This window comes from Myotis myotis, unplaced genomic scaffold, assembly GCF_014108235.1.
Source record: "Myotis myotis isolate mMyoMyo1 unplaced genomic scaffold, mMyoMyo1.p scaffold_m19_p_11, whole genome shotgun sequence".
Taxonomy (NCBI): domain Eukaryota; kingdom Metazoa; phylum Chordata; class Mammalia; order Chiroptera; family Vespertilionidae; genus Myotis; species Myotis myotis.
The window spans coordinates 61962306-61978599 of NW_023416315.1; the positions used below are offsets into that span (position 1 = coordinate 61962306).

A 16294-nucleotide genomic window follows, 5' to 3' on the forward strand; every position below is an offset into this window, starting at 1 on the left:
TGTCGCCCTTAGTTCATCCATGGCAGGACAGTCCGGCTGGCCTGCTTCGAATTCGGTGTGTAGTCTCTTTCACCTCCTATCCATTTGCAGCTGAGTAGAAAAGCTCACATGTCCACGCCAGAATTTGTCCCCTAAAAATGTCTTGTTCCACCCAGATTGCGGAAACCCGGTTTAAAACATTTCTTAAAAAACACAGTGTGGTTTCTTTAATATCTAAACTTTAAATGGAGCTTTTCTCCCCAAAGAAATGCCTCTGGAATGGAGTCCTTGGAAATGCTTTTCTCTTTAGAAGTTGTGGGCTTCCTTTTAGTAAAACAGGAGGTTCCTCTCACCTGGTTTCACACACTTTGTGCTGATTCCCTGACTAGAATTACTTCAGATTCTGGTTTGGGATCTACATTTTGAACGATATTTCCTTCTCTTATCCCATTTTCTGTTGTAGATGTTCTTTTGGGTCAAAGGGAGGAGAATATTGCCTTGTTTCGTGACACCCTAGCCCCATCACTTTTCTCGGATTACCTCAGATGCCATGTCTTTCTGTGAAATCACAAACCTTGTTCTGTTACTTCCTTTGATTTGTCTTCCACTGTGAGCCCAACTTCCCTTTGCTAATAACGTGTTTTAACAAAACTCTGAAAACGCAGAATTCCTTTGTAATCTGAATATTCTTTCAACTCTGCCTGGGGAGAACAGACACTCTGTGTCTATTGACCACTTACAAAGCGTATTCTTGGCTTCTGGTGGTTAGATGACACTAGTTGGACCCAGTGTGAAACATCCTAGATAGTTAGGTCTCTGTCCTTCCAGTAACTCGAGAGAGACAGGCTGAGCCTCCAGACTTACTGGAGAAGCAAAACTTGATAGCATATCTGAAACTCAGGTTCATTGTCTCCATCGCGGAGTTGGGAGAAGCTACCAGTAGCAGAAGCTCCATTCTTAAAGCTCTGTTCGCGAGGACAGGCTGGCAGAGCTTTCCAAGCCATCCTTTTTATAAACTTTAAAACTTACTGTACAACGTCTAGTTTGATCTTTTTATCTCTGAGTAATAATGTCAGAAAGTCCGAGTGATGGCTGTTCTTCTAAACCAGAACCAGGTATGTAGAGTTGAGGCTCACATGTGCAGTGGGATTTCTAGTGCGTGTGAGAGGGCACTAGAAATGGCAATCATTAGAAGTCAGCGGGACCGGTGTTTTGTTTGAGGTAATTCAACAAAGTTAAAGGGGGTTTTAATGTACTTAGAATGTGAAGAATTGGAGAGTATTTCAAACTATGGGACTATACAGAAAGAATATCGGTAGATAAATGGCACAGTGCAAACTGCTTGAAAGCAATTGACTATTTTCATTGTCTGATGTATCACCATTTTGATTTAAATAAGTGACTTTTGGTGGACGGGTTGGTGGCGATTCAGTTGCACTTATTTTTGCTTGTGGTCAGCCTATGTGAGTCTACATCCTGGTGGGTCTTAGAAGCTGGTTTGCATCTAGGTTTGTTACCTTGTATCCAGAAGAAGTTGTTCTAAGAATTTTCTAGAAATAATGGTCAGTTATAAGCCAAATTGCTCTCTTTAAGACATTTTAGAACAGCAAAACTTTAATTCCCTGTAAGACAAGAATCTTGATGTAGTTTTTAAGGTAATATTTCCTGACTCTGAGTCATAAGGTGTTGGATATATCAAGCAAACATTATCCTCCGAAATAACTATCCGGTCTGTGCTGGTTTTTTAGAAAATTCATAGAAATGATTAGTACACCAGGTAAACAGTCTTAAATATCTTAATCCTTTCCTTTGTTGCTAGGAGTCTTGGCTTACGAGCCTTTGTGCAATGAAGGGCACAGTAATTACCCAGCTAAGTGACCTTTAGTAATTCTGAAGTAATGACATAGTCTTTAAGGAGCCCGGGGCTCCAATATAAACACCTAAAAGAGGAGAGGAGTAAAGGGTAAGAGTGGGAGAGAGGTCAATGCTGAGAACTTCAGAATGGGCAGTCATTTTCAGAAAAGTTTAAGGAAGCTAACTGTTAACATGCCTCTCTGGGGCAGAGATTGGATAAAGTGATACTGGCTGAAATTTTTTAAAAACTGTTTAATGTGCTACATGGGATTATTATCACAATTCCAGGGGTACCCTCATTGGAGGAGTTATGTCTCAGACTGTACAGATAGCACTGAGTACATGTTGATGTTTTAGGTTGATTTTTTACTTTAATTGTAAAAAGCACATACCATAAAATGTACTGTCTTAACCATTGTTAAGTGTACAGTTCAGTAGTGCTAAGTATATTCGCTTTGTTGTACAGTAGATCTCCAGACCTTTTTCATCTTGCAAACCTGTTGAACAGGTTGCTTTTTATTGAAGTGGAGGTGAAGAGAAACTGACACAAAAGATGGTCACGAGCCATCAGCTCTCTGTGCCCAGCATTGTGCCTGGGGTTGGGGAGAAAGTGTTGTCCGGTGTCTCCAGCATAGTTTGTCACCTCCTGAATGGAACTCCTCTTTTCAGGGCAGGGTTGACCTGGGGCCACTCCGCTTAAGGGTCTGTGTCCTGTTTATAAAATGCAGATTTGTTTCCTTTTGTTCTGAAAATAGTTTAAAGCAGTTTACAAAAATGTGGTACAATATGGCCAAAGTACAGCCATAGCATGGTAACAGAAAAATGGTAGACTAATAACATAAAGGCAAGGGATAAAGTCTCTAGACACAAAGTGGTGGCTATTCAATTATAGGCTTTCTACTGGCCCAAGCAAAGGGGGGGGGGGGGGCGGGGGATGAAGAAATTATATAATACTGACCACTGTTAATTTTGAGGATATCATGAGGACTAAATGAGGTAAGGTATGTAAAAGCACATAAATAACTTGAGAAATATACCATATAACTTGGTGATTAGAAAGAATGAATAACTCTGAGGAAGCAAAATAAACCTAGAAAAATATTTGTGCTTTTCAGATTACAGATACAAAAAAGATGAGCTTTTCAAGAGACTAAAAGTTACCACCTTTGCCCAGCTGGTAAGTTTAATAATCTCCCACTGGAGTAAAACTTGTCTAATTTGTGCTGCTTTATGTGAGTATCTCTAAATTTGATTCTAGGTAATATTTGCAGTGGGGTTTCTTCTTGATTATTTATATTTTACCTGTGAGAGAATTAATTGGTATATGATGTGTATATTCATTGGAGGATGGTGTGAAATTTTTCTCTCTTCTTTGATAAGAATTTTATAAAGTAAAATGTACATTCTACTTTTAAATCATCAAATTTGTGGTTTAGGTTTTGTTTTTTTTCCTTGTCCATTTAATTTAATATTTAGAATCTAGAGTTCTGGACTCTGGATTGTTTGGACATTTTTCTCTGTGTAAACCAGGTGATCGCCCTTCGATGACTAAGTTCTTTTTCCAAGCCTTTCTTGGGCTATTTTTTTACTTTGGGAAAGTCACTTTATCCTTTCATTTGAAAATTACGGACCAAGTGTCTCTCTGGTACCCAAACAAGAGTTCCATTGATGTAACTCAAGATGGATCTTGGGTCTTATGAGCTAAATTTTTAAAACTGCTTCAAAATCTATATGTAAGGCCCTAGCCAGTTTGGCTCAGTGGACAGAGCCTGCGGACTGAAGCGTCCGGGGTTGGCAACCAATTGAGTCGTCTCTTCTTACATTGACGTTTCTGTCTGTCTGTCTCTCCCTCTCCCTTCCACTCTCTCTAAAATGAAATAAAAAAAAAACAATGGAAAAATACCCTCAGGTGAGGATAAAAAAAAAAATCTATATAGGTATACAATGCTATAATCAATGTACTCATAATTACATTTATTTCTTCCTTGCATGAAGAATTGCTGATACAATTTGTTATTATAAGTATTGTATTTTTAAGAAATAACATGTTAAAAAAGTATAACATATGTAATACTTTCAACAATAAAGATTTTTTTTAAAAAAAAGTAATAACATGTTATGTTGGGACCAGAATATATATGGGCGTAGTTTCATGTATATTGCTAGGTACTCTTATTCATATTTCTTGTCCTAAGTTACCCTTTTGGCCTTTGAAGTTTATTGTGCAGTGTCTTAAATGAACCCTTTTCTTCTGGAATGGTCCTCTGCAGTGTAATGACCACTCCCGGAGTAAGGAGACCCGAATGTTAGTCTCTAGTTGAGGACACTGACAGTTTCTTAAAACAAGAGATCTTTGATGTTCCCTGTCTTTTGTAAAAGACAGGCTTGCCTCTGTTTAAAGACAAACAAACATAGACCCATCTCCACATTTCATTCCTTTTTCTCTCAGGTCATCCAGGTTGCTTCCTTGTCAGATCAAACACTGGAAGTGACAGCTGAGGAGATTCAAAGACTGGAAGGTAATGAGAATTGAGGCTGCGGGAAAGTCACGGATTGACCGTTTGACTGAAGCGCTCGCCCTCTGCAGCTGCGTTCGCAGCGACTTGGGGCTTTGATGTACCTGTTTGTAATTAGATTGTTGCTCTCTGAGAAATGCTATCTGCTGCTTTAATTGTTAATTCTTACCTCTTAAAAAAAAGCCATCTGGTTTTCTGGCTCTAGCATTTGTAGTTTTAAATGTTTTAGATGTGTTTGATATACTAATTACTTTTTTTCAGCAGGTATTTTTAGTGTTTTCTATGTATGTACAAGCCACAGATTTAGGTGCTATGAGACTACAAAGATGAATAAAACCCAGCTCTACATACGTGGAGTTTGTAATCATGGGTGCACATGTGTTTGCATGTTGGGTGAGGAGAGTAATAGCAGAAACACCGAATCACTAACAGGGCAGAAATTTGTAATGGAGGACTGAAAGGAAGCTATCGTTTGTTGAATTCATGTATATTGCTAGATACTTCACCTCATGTTTTCTTATTTAATTTATTGCAAAAACTCTATAACAGCAGTTCTCAACCTGAGGGTCGCAACCCCTTTGGCGGTCGAACGACCCTTTCACAGGGGTCGCCTAAGACCATCGTGCATATCAGATATTTAGATTACGATTCAAACGGTAGCAACATTACAGTTACGAAGTAGCAACGAAAATAATTGTATGGTTGGGTCACAACATGAGGAGCTGTATTTAAAGGGCCAGAAGGCTGAGAACCACTGCTCTGAAAGAAGGTACCCTTTACCGATGAGAAGCCAAGCCCAGAGGTGCAGTGACTTGCTGACGGTGGTACAGCCAGTGTGTCTCCCATGGCAGCCAGTGTCTGCTGTGGGAGTGCCGGGGGAGGGGAGGTAGTTTCCAGTTAGAAAACAGGTAGACTTAAGGCTTCTGAACCAGCCCTTCCAGGTGAGGCTGTGGCTGGCCGAGGAGAGGCACCGAGAAGAAAAGGCTGAACACAGGCCCGGAGAGGAGAAAGGTCCCGGCGTGCCTGGGGAGGCACGAATCCAGTCTGGCTGTGGTCGGAGGGAGGAATAGGTGCCTGGTAGGAGATACGGCCAGAAAGATAGGTAGGCTCCAGGTTTCCTTTCTTAAATGCCGAGTCGAACGAAATAAAACCTCTTCGTTGTCCTCTCATGAAAGGCACACACAGAGCTAAGGTCTTTATTTTATCCTGAAGCGCTCAGCAATCAATGTGTGGCTGTTTATTGACGGAGAACGTGTTTTGTTAAGGTTGATGTAGGCCAGGAATTTGACTTCTGATTTCAAGACAAGTTTCTCAGGAAGTCTGAACACTGGGTTTGTGCAACTCAACTGTCATTTCCCTGGGCTTGTTTTTGTTAGCGAGGATAAAGGGAATCTGAAAAAGCCAGGAATTTATCTTTGACAGATGCCTCTCACACCGCAGAGAAAGAAGGGCTCTTTGTAATAGAGATAATTGAGTCTCCTCATACAAATACACCCAATTTTAACCTGGTTATATAAGTACCTGGATTGGGTCTTTTAATTCATTATAGAGATTGCAGCACCAGGACATATGGGCTCATGCAATTTTCTCTTCTGAGATGAATTTGCACAGCAAAATAGGCTCTTGTAAAATAGGACACCATAATGTGTGAGTAATATTAGTGTTTTTCTAGTGCTCCACACAGAATAATAACTCACTCAGGAATGCCTGTAGGACAGATTGTATCTGTTTGCATATTGACTATCTTTGAAGGATTACAAGATCTCCTTTTGTAATGTTTATTTTTTCCTGACTTAAAAGTATATTTTTAGAAAATTAGAAAACTGCAAAAAATATACAAAGAAAATTAAAATAACGAATAATCCCTGTTTTAAATTTTGTTGTCTATTTCCCCCCCCATCTAACTCCCACCCAAATCCATACTCTTCATATATAGTTTTGTATTATGCTGTTTCCCATTAACATTTTGTCATGCATACTTTCCCGTGTCATTACATAGACTCACAGAGCTTCAGTGTAAAGGTCGTGTGGTCATATAATGCCTATCCTTTGGACATACCATAATTTATTTAATTATTCTCCTATTCCTGGGGCAGTACAGTTTTTCTAATTTTTCACTTTTATAAAATAATGCTGTGGTGTAAATACATAAGTGCTTGTGTGGTTCTGATTATTTCCTGGAGATGAATCGCTACAGATGAACAAAGGGTAGACCTGTTTTGGAGGCGCTCAATGCTGATTCCACAGCCTCTCCGGAAGGTTCTACCTCTGCAGCCCACCGAGTGCAGGAGAAGACATGTTTCTCCCCATCCGAGCCAGTGTTAGCATGGTTTTATTTTGAATGTCTCTGATAGTGACAGTGAGCTGTGTGGGGTGTGTGTGTGTGTGTGTGTGTGTGTGTGTGTGTGTGTGTGTTTATTGGTCATACATATTTCTTTCGAGGATATTACAAATCCTTTCCCATTTTTTTCTAATGGAATGTTCATCTTTTACTTACTGTTTTATGAAAGCGTTATGTAATTATGATATCTTTTTACTTTGGAAACCAATACATCCTTGGAAATAAAGGAGAAAAATCTTTATTTGATGATTTGGAACAATTTCCAAGCTGTATTATCAAGTAAAAATAAAACAACAAAACGAAAGCCAAGGTGTAGAGCAGTATAAATAGTGTTCTCCTGGACATGTAAAAAGGGGAGGAAATAAAATATATGCAGAAGTATGTAGTTGTTTTATTTCTGGAAGGAGACATAAATATGTGAAGCTGGTTCCCTTGGGGGAGGAGGCCCGATGGCCGTGCATCTGGAATCGGAAGAAGGCTTCCTTTCCACATAAATTTATGTCGTTTGCATTTTTACCTTATACACATGAGCCTTTTTTTCAATTGAGGAGCTAGTTAATTTTTTTAAACTCTGTAAATTAAGTATATTAACCTTTTCTCATCCATATATGTTACAGGTATTTTTCCTAATTTGTTATTCACCTTTTAATTTTCTTTGTGTTGATTTTGACATATATGAGATTTGCATTTTTACATGATTAAATCAGCCATTCATGTTATGTTTTGTTTTATTGCTTTAGATTCACAAATTCTAAAATAAGATAAATTATTTACCTCTATTTTCTCCTACCAGCTTGCTTGTTAGTTTTGTTTTTGTTTTAATATCAATCTATCTGTTACATATATAGGGTGTTCCAAAAAAGTGTATGCACACTTTACCAGCTGATCATCACTTAATTTTCACTTCTTTTCAGGTTTAACTGATTTGAAATAATGGGTGAAGCCAGACTAAGCTTTGAACAAAGAAAATATATCCTAAAGTGCCACTAGACTTTTTTTATGGGGATACATAAAAGAAAGTTTACGGTACAAAGCCGGCAATAGTTGACAAATTGAGGGCACACAAATACTGAACAAAATGATTCTTAATATTTGTGATTTTATTGCTTCATGTTATCAGCGGTGTCTCGACCAAAATGGTCATCAGTTTGAAAACAGGCATTGACACACAAAAAAGTATTCATTTCTGTAACTTTCTTTAAATTTTTTAAATGAACTATATGTTAATAAACACTGACTTTATGATCATTCAAAATGTGTATACTTTTTTGGAGGAGACACCCTGTATTTTGGTATATGATGTGAAAGGTCAGCTAAACTTGATTTTTCTAGATAGTTGACAGATGATTTCAGCAGCATTTATTCAGTAGTTTTCCTTTATCAACTGATTTGTGATGCCACCTTGAACATATATTAGCTTCTTATATATATTCTAGGGTTTGTTTCTGTGTTCTTTATTGTATTCTATTGTTCTGGTTGTACTTCAGCATTGCTTTTATCATTTACCTTTTCAATATATGTTACTATTTGATGAATCAGGTTCTCTAAATTTTTATATATGTATGTATAATTTTTTTTTCTTCTTATAGGTAAAATCCTTTTAAACTTTTTTTGTCCCATTGGGATTTGTATTAAGGCCAAAAAATAAATCCAGAAAGGATTAAATCATTTAACTTTTAGTCACCCAGTCAGGACTATTCAATGTATGCCACTCTCTTTATTTAGGTTAATGTCCCTAAGTTAATTTTTATAAGGCCTATAAAGGACTTACAAGTTTTTACCAGATCTTTACATTTCTTAATTAGGTTTATTTTCTAGGTGAGTATGTTGTATATCTGTAATTGTTACTGTAAATGAGATCTTCATATTATTTTCTAATTGGTATATAGGAAAAATATTTTGTTAGTATTTATGTTTTTATCTAACCACCTAATTATTTTCCTTATGCTTATAGGAATCCCTTGAAGTTGCTCAGTAAATTATATCATATCCAAATTAAGATCTCATTTCTATTTCTTCTCTAATTATGCTGGTTAGAACAGTAAATTCTCAGACTTTTTGGTAATAATCTCCCTCCACACTATAACAATTATTGAGGACCTCAGAAAGTTTTGGTTTATGTAAATTATACCTATTAATATTTAGAGTATTACAATTTTAAACAGGACTTAAAAATATTGACTCACTATTTCACCCATTATAAACATAAATAACATATTTTTATGCAAAATAGCTATATTTCTAAAATAAAAAATTTTCTGAGAATGGAATTACTTACTTTTTTGGGTAAATCTCATTAATGTCTGATTTAATAGAAAACAGGTGATTCTCCTATCTTCTGTATTCAATGTGTTGCAATATGCTATTTGGGTTGAAGCATCTGAAGAAAATCTGGCATCACACAGACCTGTAGATATAAACAGTAGAGTGTTTTAATAGCCCTTTCCATTATTGTGGATATTTTTCTTTGATACAACACCAAAACAACCACCGATAGTTTCCTAAAGGTTAGTTGTAATGTAGAATCTGAAACCATATTAATGAATTTTTCACACTCTGTTACATTAAAAGCCATCGGTCTGTCTTGCGCTTTGAATGAATCTTTTATCCGTGTATGATTTTATAACATCATGCCTTGGTCGTGCGAAAATTATTGGTTCACTGAGTTATGAAGATCTTCCCAATGTTGACAAATTTCATTACACAGCATAAAAACAAACAAACACATTCATCAATCTCACCGCCTATCTTATCAGAAAAGGCATTAAGTATGGAGAAACAGTCAAGCTCCCGATGGTACATGGCTTCCAAAATTGTGATTTTTATTTAAAATGTAATCATTGCAACAAATGCCATCAGTTGTTTTCCTTGAAATGACAAGTTCACTTTTCACTTAGATCATTTTTTTTAATGTCTGCCAAATGCACACATCTAAGTAACCAGTTTTTCTCAGATTTTCTTCCAAGTAAAAATGGTGTTCATGGCAAAAGCAGCAACAATGAGACTAATGCTTTTCCTTGAGACAACCATGGGACTTGGGTATGTAGCAAACTGTCCGTATGCAATTCCCCATTTCATCACACAGAATATGAAAAAGGCGTGTACGTGAGGGTAAAATTTAATAAAGTTGTTCATTATTAGTGCGTCACCAGGGACGATTTTTAAGTGAGATTGCCATATTAACTGTGATTGCAGGTTGGTGCAAACAGGATGATTGCTAATAAAACTTAGCACCATGACCCTGGCTCTTGCTAAGGCACTAGCAGTGTTATCCACCATTTTATTTGCACCACCAGGGCAAATAACACAGTAAAAAAGATAAATAACATCTCAGCATCATTATGAAAACAATCTTTACCTTGTAGATCCCCTGAAAGGGCCTTGGGGACTCCTGGGGTCCACAGGTGGCATTTTGAGAACCTATATACCTAATTTGAGAATTTATAGAACAATTTAAATAAGGTGATGTGCGCTCCTTTTCTTGACCTAATTTCAGTGGCCCTGCCTGATAAGTAAATACAGATTCTACGATTAAATGTACTTATTTCTTTATTTGCATGTTTTAGACAATGATTCTGCGACTTCAGACCCTGATGCTGAAGTCACTGCCAGGACCAATGGGAAGGGGAGCCCCGATGAGCAGCCGCCGAGCCCTGTCCAGTTCATAAATAGCGTGGGAGCGGGGGACTCCAGTCGCTCGACACTCCAGAGGTACTCCAATCGGATCCGTGCTTCCCCTGCATCTTGCCTTCCTATCAGGCGAGAGACCGATTTCAGTGGCTTAATTACCTCAGGAACAGACTGGCAATGGTGAAGCCCCACATTCTCACCCAGCCCTCTACTTTCTCTCTGGGTGAGACCTGTGGGTCCTCGCCTTGGGGCCCAGTGAGATGAATGCCTCCCCCTGAGTCTTCCCACAGCATCCTCTGTCGGTGAGTGTCAGACTATGTTGTTGGGTGAGCATTAATTTTCACACCTTGCTTCCACTCTTCTCGGCCCTCCGCATGCACGTTTGCTATCAGGACCTGGCTTTACAACTACTGTCTTTTGACTCAGAGAGCATGCTTCCCTTTGCCTTTTCTGCCTGTTGCCCCTTATAAGTACCCTGACTCGAATCAGAAGGAAAGTGGAGAGGCACACCCAGGGCTCTGCTATCACGTAGGTGCAAAGAGGAGTGAGAGCAGCCCTCGGTGTCGATCCTCCAGCTGCACGTGGCTGGTCCTTCTTCCATACACTGTGACGCCTCACTTTCCCACAAATATTAACTGTTGATTATAAGACAGTGCTAATTTTTGGCACATACTCATCCCTCCTACTGGTAAAATAGTCCAACTAGTGAAAGAATTGCTATCATCTATACCACTATTATTATTTTTATTAACTACTTTTGTGCAAGGACTCAAATTGCTTTCAAAACAAAATAGACCAACGAGACTACCATTGAGGATAGAATTTCTTCTCCTGTGGTTCAACAAAATATGCTCTACATGGCATAAGTTATAATGCTTATCAGATTTAAATGCAGAATTGGACTTGCTGTGATGGGGAGGAACTATATACTGCATGTCAGTCTGTGGTTTGGCATACATGTCTTCATATTTGCCAGGAAAATAATCATCTTCTCATAGCGACGCTCCACTCCTTGCCATTTTGTTCATAACACCTACTGCTCTTATTCCTTTGATCCATGCTTTAACCCCATTTTGCCTAAAATATTAATATGGTGACCAATTTTAGTGATTTTATGACCTTAAAATAGAACTGTCAGTGGTGAACTCATTTTAATCTTAGCTTTTCCTGTGTCTGATTCTATGAGTGTCACCAAATCTAAAAGCCTCTTCAACCTCAACATCATAAACTATAAAATGGAAGTAAGTCCGCATAACTACTAAAAACAGTCAGGTTCAAAATCCAGATTGGATAGACTCAATGAATAAATTAAAGCGTTGCTGTTACTTTCCGTTACATGTAGAGAGGCCTTCGTTTAACCTGCCCCATCAGCCTCATTCTTTCCCCTTTTGCTCTGCTCTCTTACGCCCCTCAAAATTCCATTGGATTGATTGTTCGCCGCCCCTTTCCCTGAATGCGGCCCTGATTGCTGGAGGCGGCACGCACCCTGCAGCTTCTCCCCCTCAGCCAGGCTAATGGCCTAGCGCACACTGTCGGGAGGTAAGTGGGGACCTGTGGGTCCTCGCCTTGGGGCCCAGTGAGATAAAATAGGAACCACAGGATCTTGTATTCAGAAGCAGGACTGAGACACTATACCCATTTTCCTTTTGCTTTGCAGTGTCTTTTGAAAAGACACTGAGCTCTCTCTCGCTGTTCTGAAGAAAAGCATCTGACCTTTAAGACTAGTTGCTGCTGACCTACTTTTCCACTTGCAGCGTCATCAGTGGTGTTGGAGAACTGGACCTAGACAAAGGGCTGGCGAAGAAAGCAGAGCCCAGCAGCAGAGACACGCCGTACCCCGACTGCCCCTTCCTGCTGCTGGATGTGCGTGACAGAGACTCGTACCGGCAGTGCCACATCGTCGGAGGTAAGAGAGGGGCGGCCCACAGTGCCTCCTCCCACAGCGCCGCCCATTCGTGCATCCGGGCCCCCTGACCACATCCCACGGTCAACAGTTAAGGGACCATATGCTAGCCCCGTCCATGGTGAGTTGGCTTTCCCAAAATGCTCTGAGACAGGCCAATGACGTGCTCCCGGGGCTCAGGGCCCAGGGCTAACGTCAGATACAGTCAAGTAAAGCTTCATATTTTGTTTATAGTGTCCTGTTTCTTTTCTTTCACAAAAGTTTTTAGGTTTATGGCTTGTTGATTTTGAAAATATATTTCTTTAAGCTCTTAGTGAGACTTTAGACCCACTGGGGGGCGGGGTCAAGTTGTACTAGGAAAGCTACAAACTTCCTAATTTTCCTTTCTTTACAGCTTACAGTTACCCAATTGCAACTCTGTCTAGAACAATGAACCCTTATTCAAATGATATTCTTGAATATGTATCCTTTGTTGCATTTTAAGGAGTTGGGTGAGGATGAGGTTTGTAATAATCAAACTTACCAGGAAAACTCTGTGAAGGACTTTTGATACACCACTTGATCTTAGCCAAAAGGCCGGGAAGCAATGCGTCAATGACTTTTTATAGTAATTAGCTTATTTTGGCATATTTTAGAATTTGGATTCTTAGCTGTTACTGAATATGCTGACTATGATTGCAGATGGTTCCAAGCCATACTGCACTGGGCTGAAGAACATCAGGTTAAAGTCTATGATCCATTAAGAGTTAGCTGTCCTGGCGGGTGTGGCTCAGTTGGTTGGGCATTGTCCTGTGCACCGAAAGGTTCCAGGTTCGATTCCCAGTCAGGGCATATCCCCAGTTGTGAGCTTGTTCCCTGGCGGGAGCAAGCAGTAGTTAGCCAATGGTTGTTTTGCTCTCACATTGATGTTTCTCTCTCTCTCTCTCTCTCTCTCTCTCTCCTTCTCTCACAAAAGAGTCCTAAGACGTTTTTCCCCCCAGAAAGCTTTCCCAGGTAAAACTTATGAAGTAAATTTTCTTCCTTCTATTTTAACTTTTTTCTTCTTAAAATTTTAATATTTTTGCTCCTAAAAATCATACAAGTAGAAAATAATTTAAATATTAAAATATGTGAGAAAAAATTGAAATCTTTGATAATCACCCATTTGAACAACTCTTATTACATTTTTTGTATATTTTACTCCAGACTGTCTTCTATGTATGTTTTAACAAAGTGGAAATCATACTGTATATATAATTTAGTGTCTTGCTTTTTCCGCACTTGATATTACAGTTACTTTGTCACACTAACACACGGTCTTTATAAACTCCATTTTTGATATAGTGTAAATGTCTTCAGATGTACTATAATTTACTAAAATGTTCCGCTTTATTGTACTTTTTTTTTTACTATTATAAACAAGGCTGCATTAGAGTATATTGAACATAAAAGTTTTTCTACTTCCTTGCCTATAGAATGGACATGTAATACTTATTCTCCAGGGTTGTGATGATAACAGAGCTAAAGGGTGTGTAGTGTACCTAGTGCGCCTTGGACCAGGGCACTGTTAGTTTATAAGAGAAGAGAATACCGGCTCGAGCGGGTTCCATGACAGGAAGAATCTAGTAACTGCCAGTGTGATGGGTAAAGAGAGGGCCCGTCTGGCATTCCCCTGAGTTCAGAAAGGTGAACTTAAACAGCTCTCTGTTCCTTGGGGGTTTCTTGTAGTCTAGAAGCATTAACTCAGTGTGGTCAAACCTTAACTCGTCCGACTCTTAGAAAAATGCTCACGGCAAGATCATCATTCTGTATGACGACGACGAGAGGCTGGCCAGCCAGGCGGCCACCACCATGTGCGAGCGGGGGTTCGAAAACCTCTTCATGCTTTCCGGAGGTGAGCGAGCGGGGCTGTGTTCTGCTCTGGGCTTTAAAGGCTGAAATCGGGGCTCGCAGTCCTTCACCCCCACGTCAGCCCCTCTTTCCTGGGAGAGGTCAGGATTTAGCACAGGCGTTCCTCGGACACACGCAGATCACCACTACCAAGCAAGTATCCCAGCAAAGCGAGTCATAACCTTTTTGCTGGTAGAGGGTCTTGCCTTCAGTTTGTAAAAAATAAAAATAAATAAAAATACATCTGTGAAGTGCAGTGAAGCGCAGCGCAATAGACCCAGGGCTGCCTGTGCTTTGGAAAGAGAGAGCCGTGCGGCTGAAAGGAGGCAGTTCTGTGAAACCTCCCTGCACTTTATCGGCGCATGTTTTAAATTCCTGAAATACTGACATTGCATCAGGGCTCTGCGAGAAAGCTTTGATGCTGAGCACTTACGCAGAAGGATTTCTGGGGGAATTCTCAGAATCCCACATAACAAGCGACATTTTCTGGTGTAATTTTCGTAATGGTGAAGCAGTGGAGAGAGATTTCGCGTCCTGGTGCCGGGCTCGACTTGGAAGCCAGGGATGAGGAGCCATGCAGGCTCCTTGGCAGGTTTCGCCTTGGCCTCACAGTGGTGACGCTGCTTCCTCTCTGATCTCCCACACCCAGGTCTCAAAGTCTTAGCTCAGAAATTCCCAGAAGGACTGATTACGGGTTCCCTGCCTGCATCTTGCCAGCAAGCCCTTCCTCCTGGTTCTGCCCGGAAACGACCCAGCCCCAAAGTGCCACCCGCACCGGCTGAGAATAAGTGGAGATTTACCCCAGAAGACCTAAAACAGATAGAATATTACCTGGAAGAGGAGCAGGGTCCGACAGACAACCTCAGTAAGATCTTTTGACCTTTAGAGATAACACTTTCTGTCGAGCTTGAGATTTGTGATCCCTTGTAATATATTCAGAGTCTTCCAATATTTTGGAAGGGTACAGGAGCGATGCAGGGAGGGGGGCAAGTGGAGGTGATGCGAGATTGTGGCAAGAATTGGGCACTGTGCACAGAGAAGAGAGAAGAGACTTTATCGACATGTGTGTCTCAGGCAGAGTTGAGAGGCCAACCTGAAGCATCCAGATTCCTTCTTGGAAAGTCTCCATGTCCTTCTGTTGCTTCTAGGCACACAGACCACTTCAGGCCTTTCCTCTGCACACTGCTTCCTCTTCTCTGTCCTCTCATCGCTCCTGCTCAGGAACCAGCCTCCAAACTTCTCTGCCGAGAAGGAAGGTGGCACAGGCTAGCTTGGCTGGGTTGCCTTTCATCCCTGCCCTTTTCCCCACCGTTAAGTTGGTCACAAGGATAAACAGTAGGTTTTAGCCTTAAGTGAATGCTGAATAGGACTTGATTAGCTTCAAAGTGGTTGTAGCGTAAGACTTCATTCGTTTCAAAGTGTACTTGGCAAATTGTCCCTGGGACCATGCTTGCAGCTCTCTCCTTGCTTCCTTGCTCCCTCAGGCCGGCTGAGCCACGCTAACGCCTCCGCAAGAGACTCCAAGGTCCCCGGCACCCGCAGTGCTCAGAACCTGTCCAGTGGGGGCCCTGCCAGCCACGCGAACCCCCGCTCTCAAGGCAGCGGCCACCTGCAAGGCAAACCCTGGAAGTAAAGACTCTGTCTGTCCCACTCAAATAAATGTTTTCTCTGCTTGCGGACCCCTGAGCAGTTCCCCAGCTGGTCCTTTTCAGACCAGGACACGCGTGATAGGCCCCTGCCCTCTTCCTCTCCAGCTCCAGAAGGGTTTGTACACGAACCAGAGGCAGCACAGGCTCGTGTCCACCCGTCATCCACACCATATTCACGTCTCTGGAACTGAGTAGGAAGAAAGGGTCTCTGGGGGTAGGGGTGGGGCGGGGGAGGGGGGCTGTCGTGTTTGTAATAGGACCCAGCTTGTTTGGGTGTGTATCCCGTGCTGTTGTGTAAATACTTCAGTCATATCTGGGGTGTTCTTCCCACCCAGTTCTTTTCCACTCACGTTCCTGGTTTCGTGGAGGCTGTCCAGAGAGGCCGTGCTGCCTGAGAAGCTGGCCCTGGGGTGCGGGTGACTCTTGGCTCCCAGCCTCCCCAGAGCCCCCAGGGGAGGGCCGCAGGTCGAGGCGCTCTTCCCAGCGCAGATACGGGCTCTGTGATGAGTTTGGAGGCTGGTTCCGCCAGCATCGCTCCATTTTAAGGTTCAGT

The 16294-nt window shown here is 41.0% G+C and overlaps 1 protein-coding gene across 5 annotated transcripts in view; it reads left to right on the forward strand.

Annotated features, from left to right (window-relative positions):
- Positions 1–16294, forward strand: part of CEP41 (centrosomal protein 41) — a 41059-nt gene that overhangs the window by 20136 nt on the left and 4629 nt on the right. For 4 of the 5 annotated variants that reach the window (XM_036328680.1, XM_036328677.1, XM_036328679.1 and 1 more), the window contains 7 exons: positions 2949–3010; positions 4283–4352; positions 10257–10401; positions 12075–12226; positions 12618–12685; positions 13982–14096; positions 14742–14957. In XM_036328680.1, the coding sequence (XP_036184573.1) occupies positions 2949–3010; positions 4283–4352; positions 10257–10401; positions 12075–12226; positions 12618–12685; positions 13982–14096; positions 14742–14957 (828 nt within the window). Of the gene's footprint in view, positions 1–2948; positions 3011–4282; positions 4353–10256; positions 10402–12074; positions 12227–12617; positions 12686–13981; positions 14097–14741; positions 14958–15576; positions 15943–16294 lie in introns of those variants that run through there. The other variant, XM_036328678.1, reaches the window with a different exon arrangement.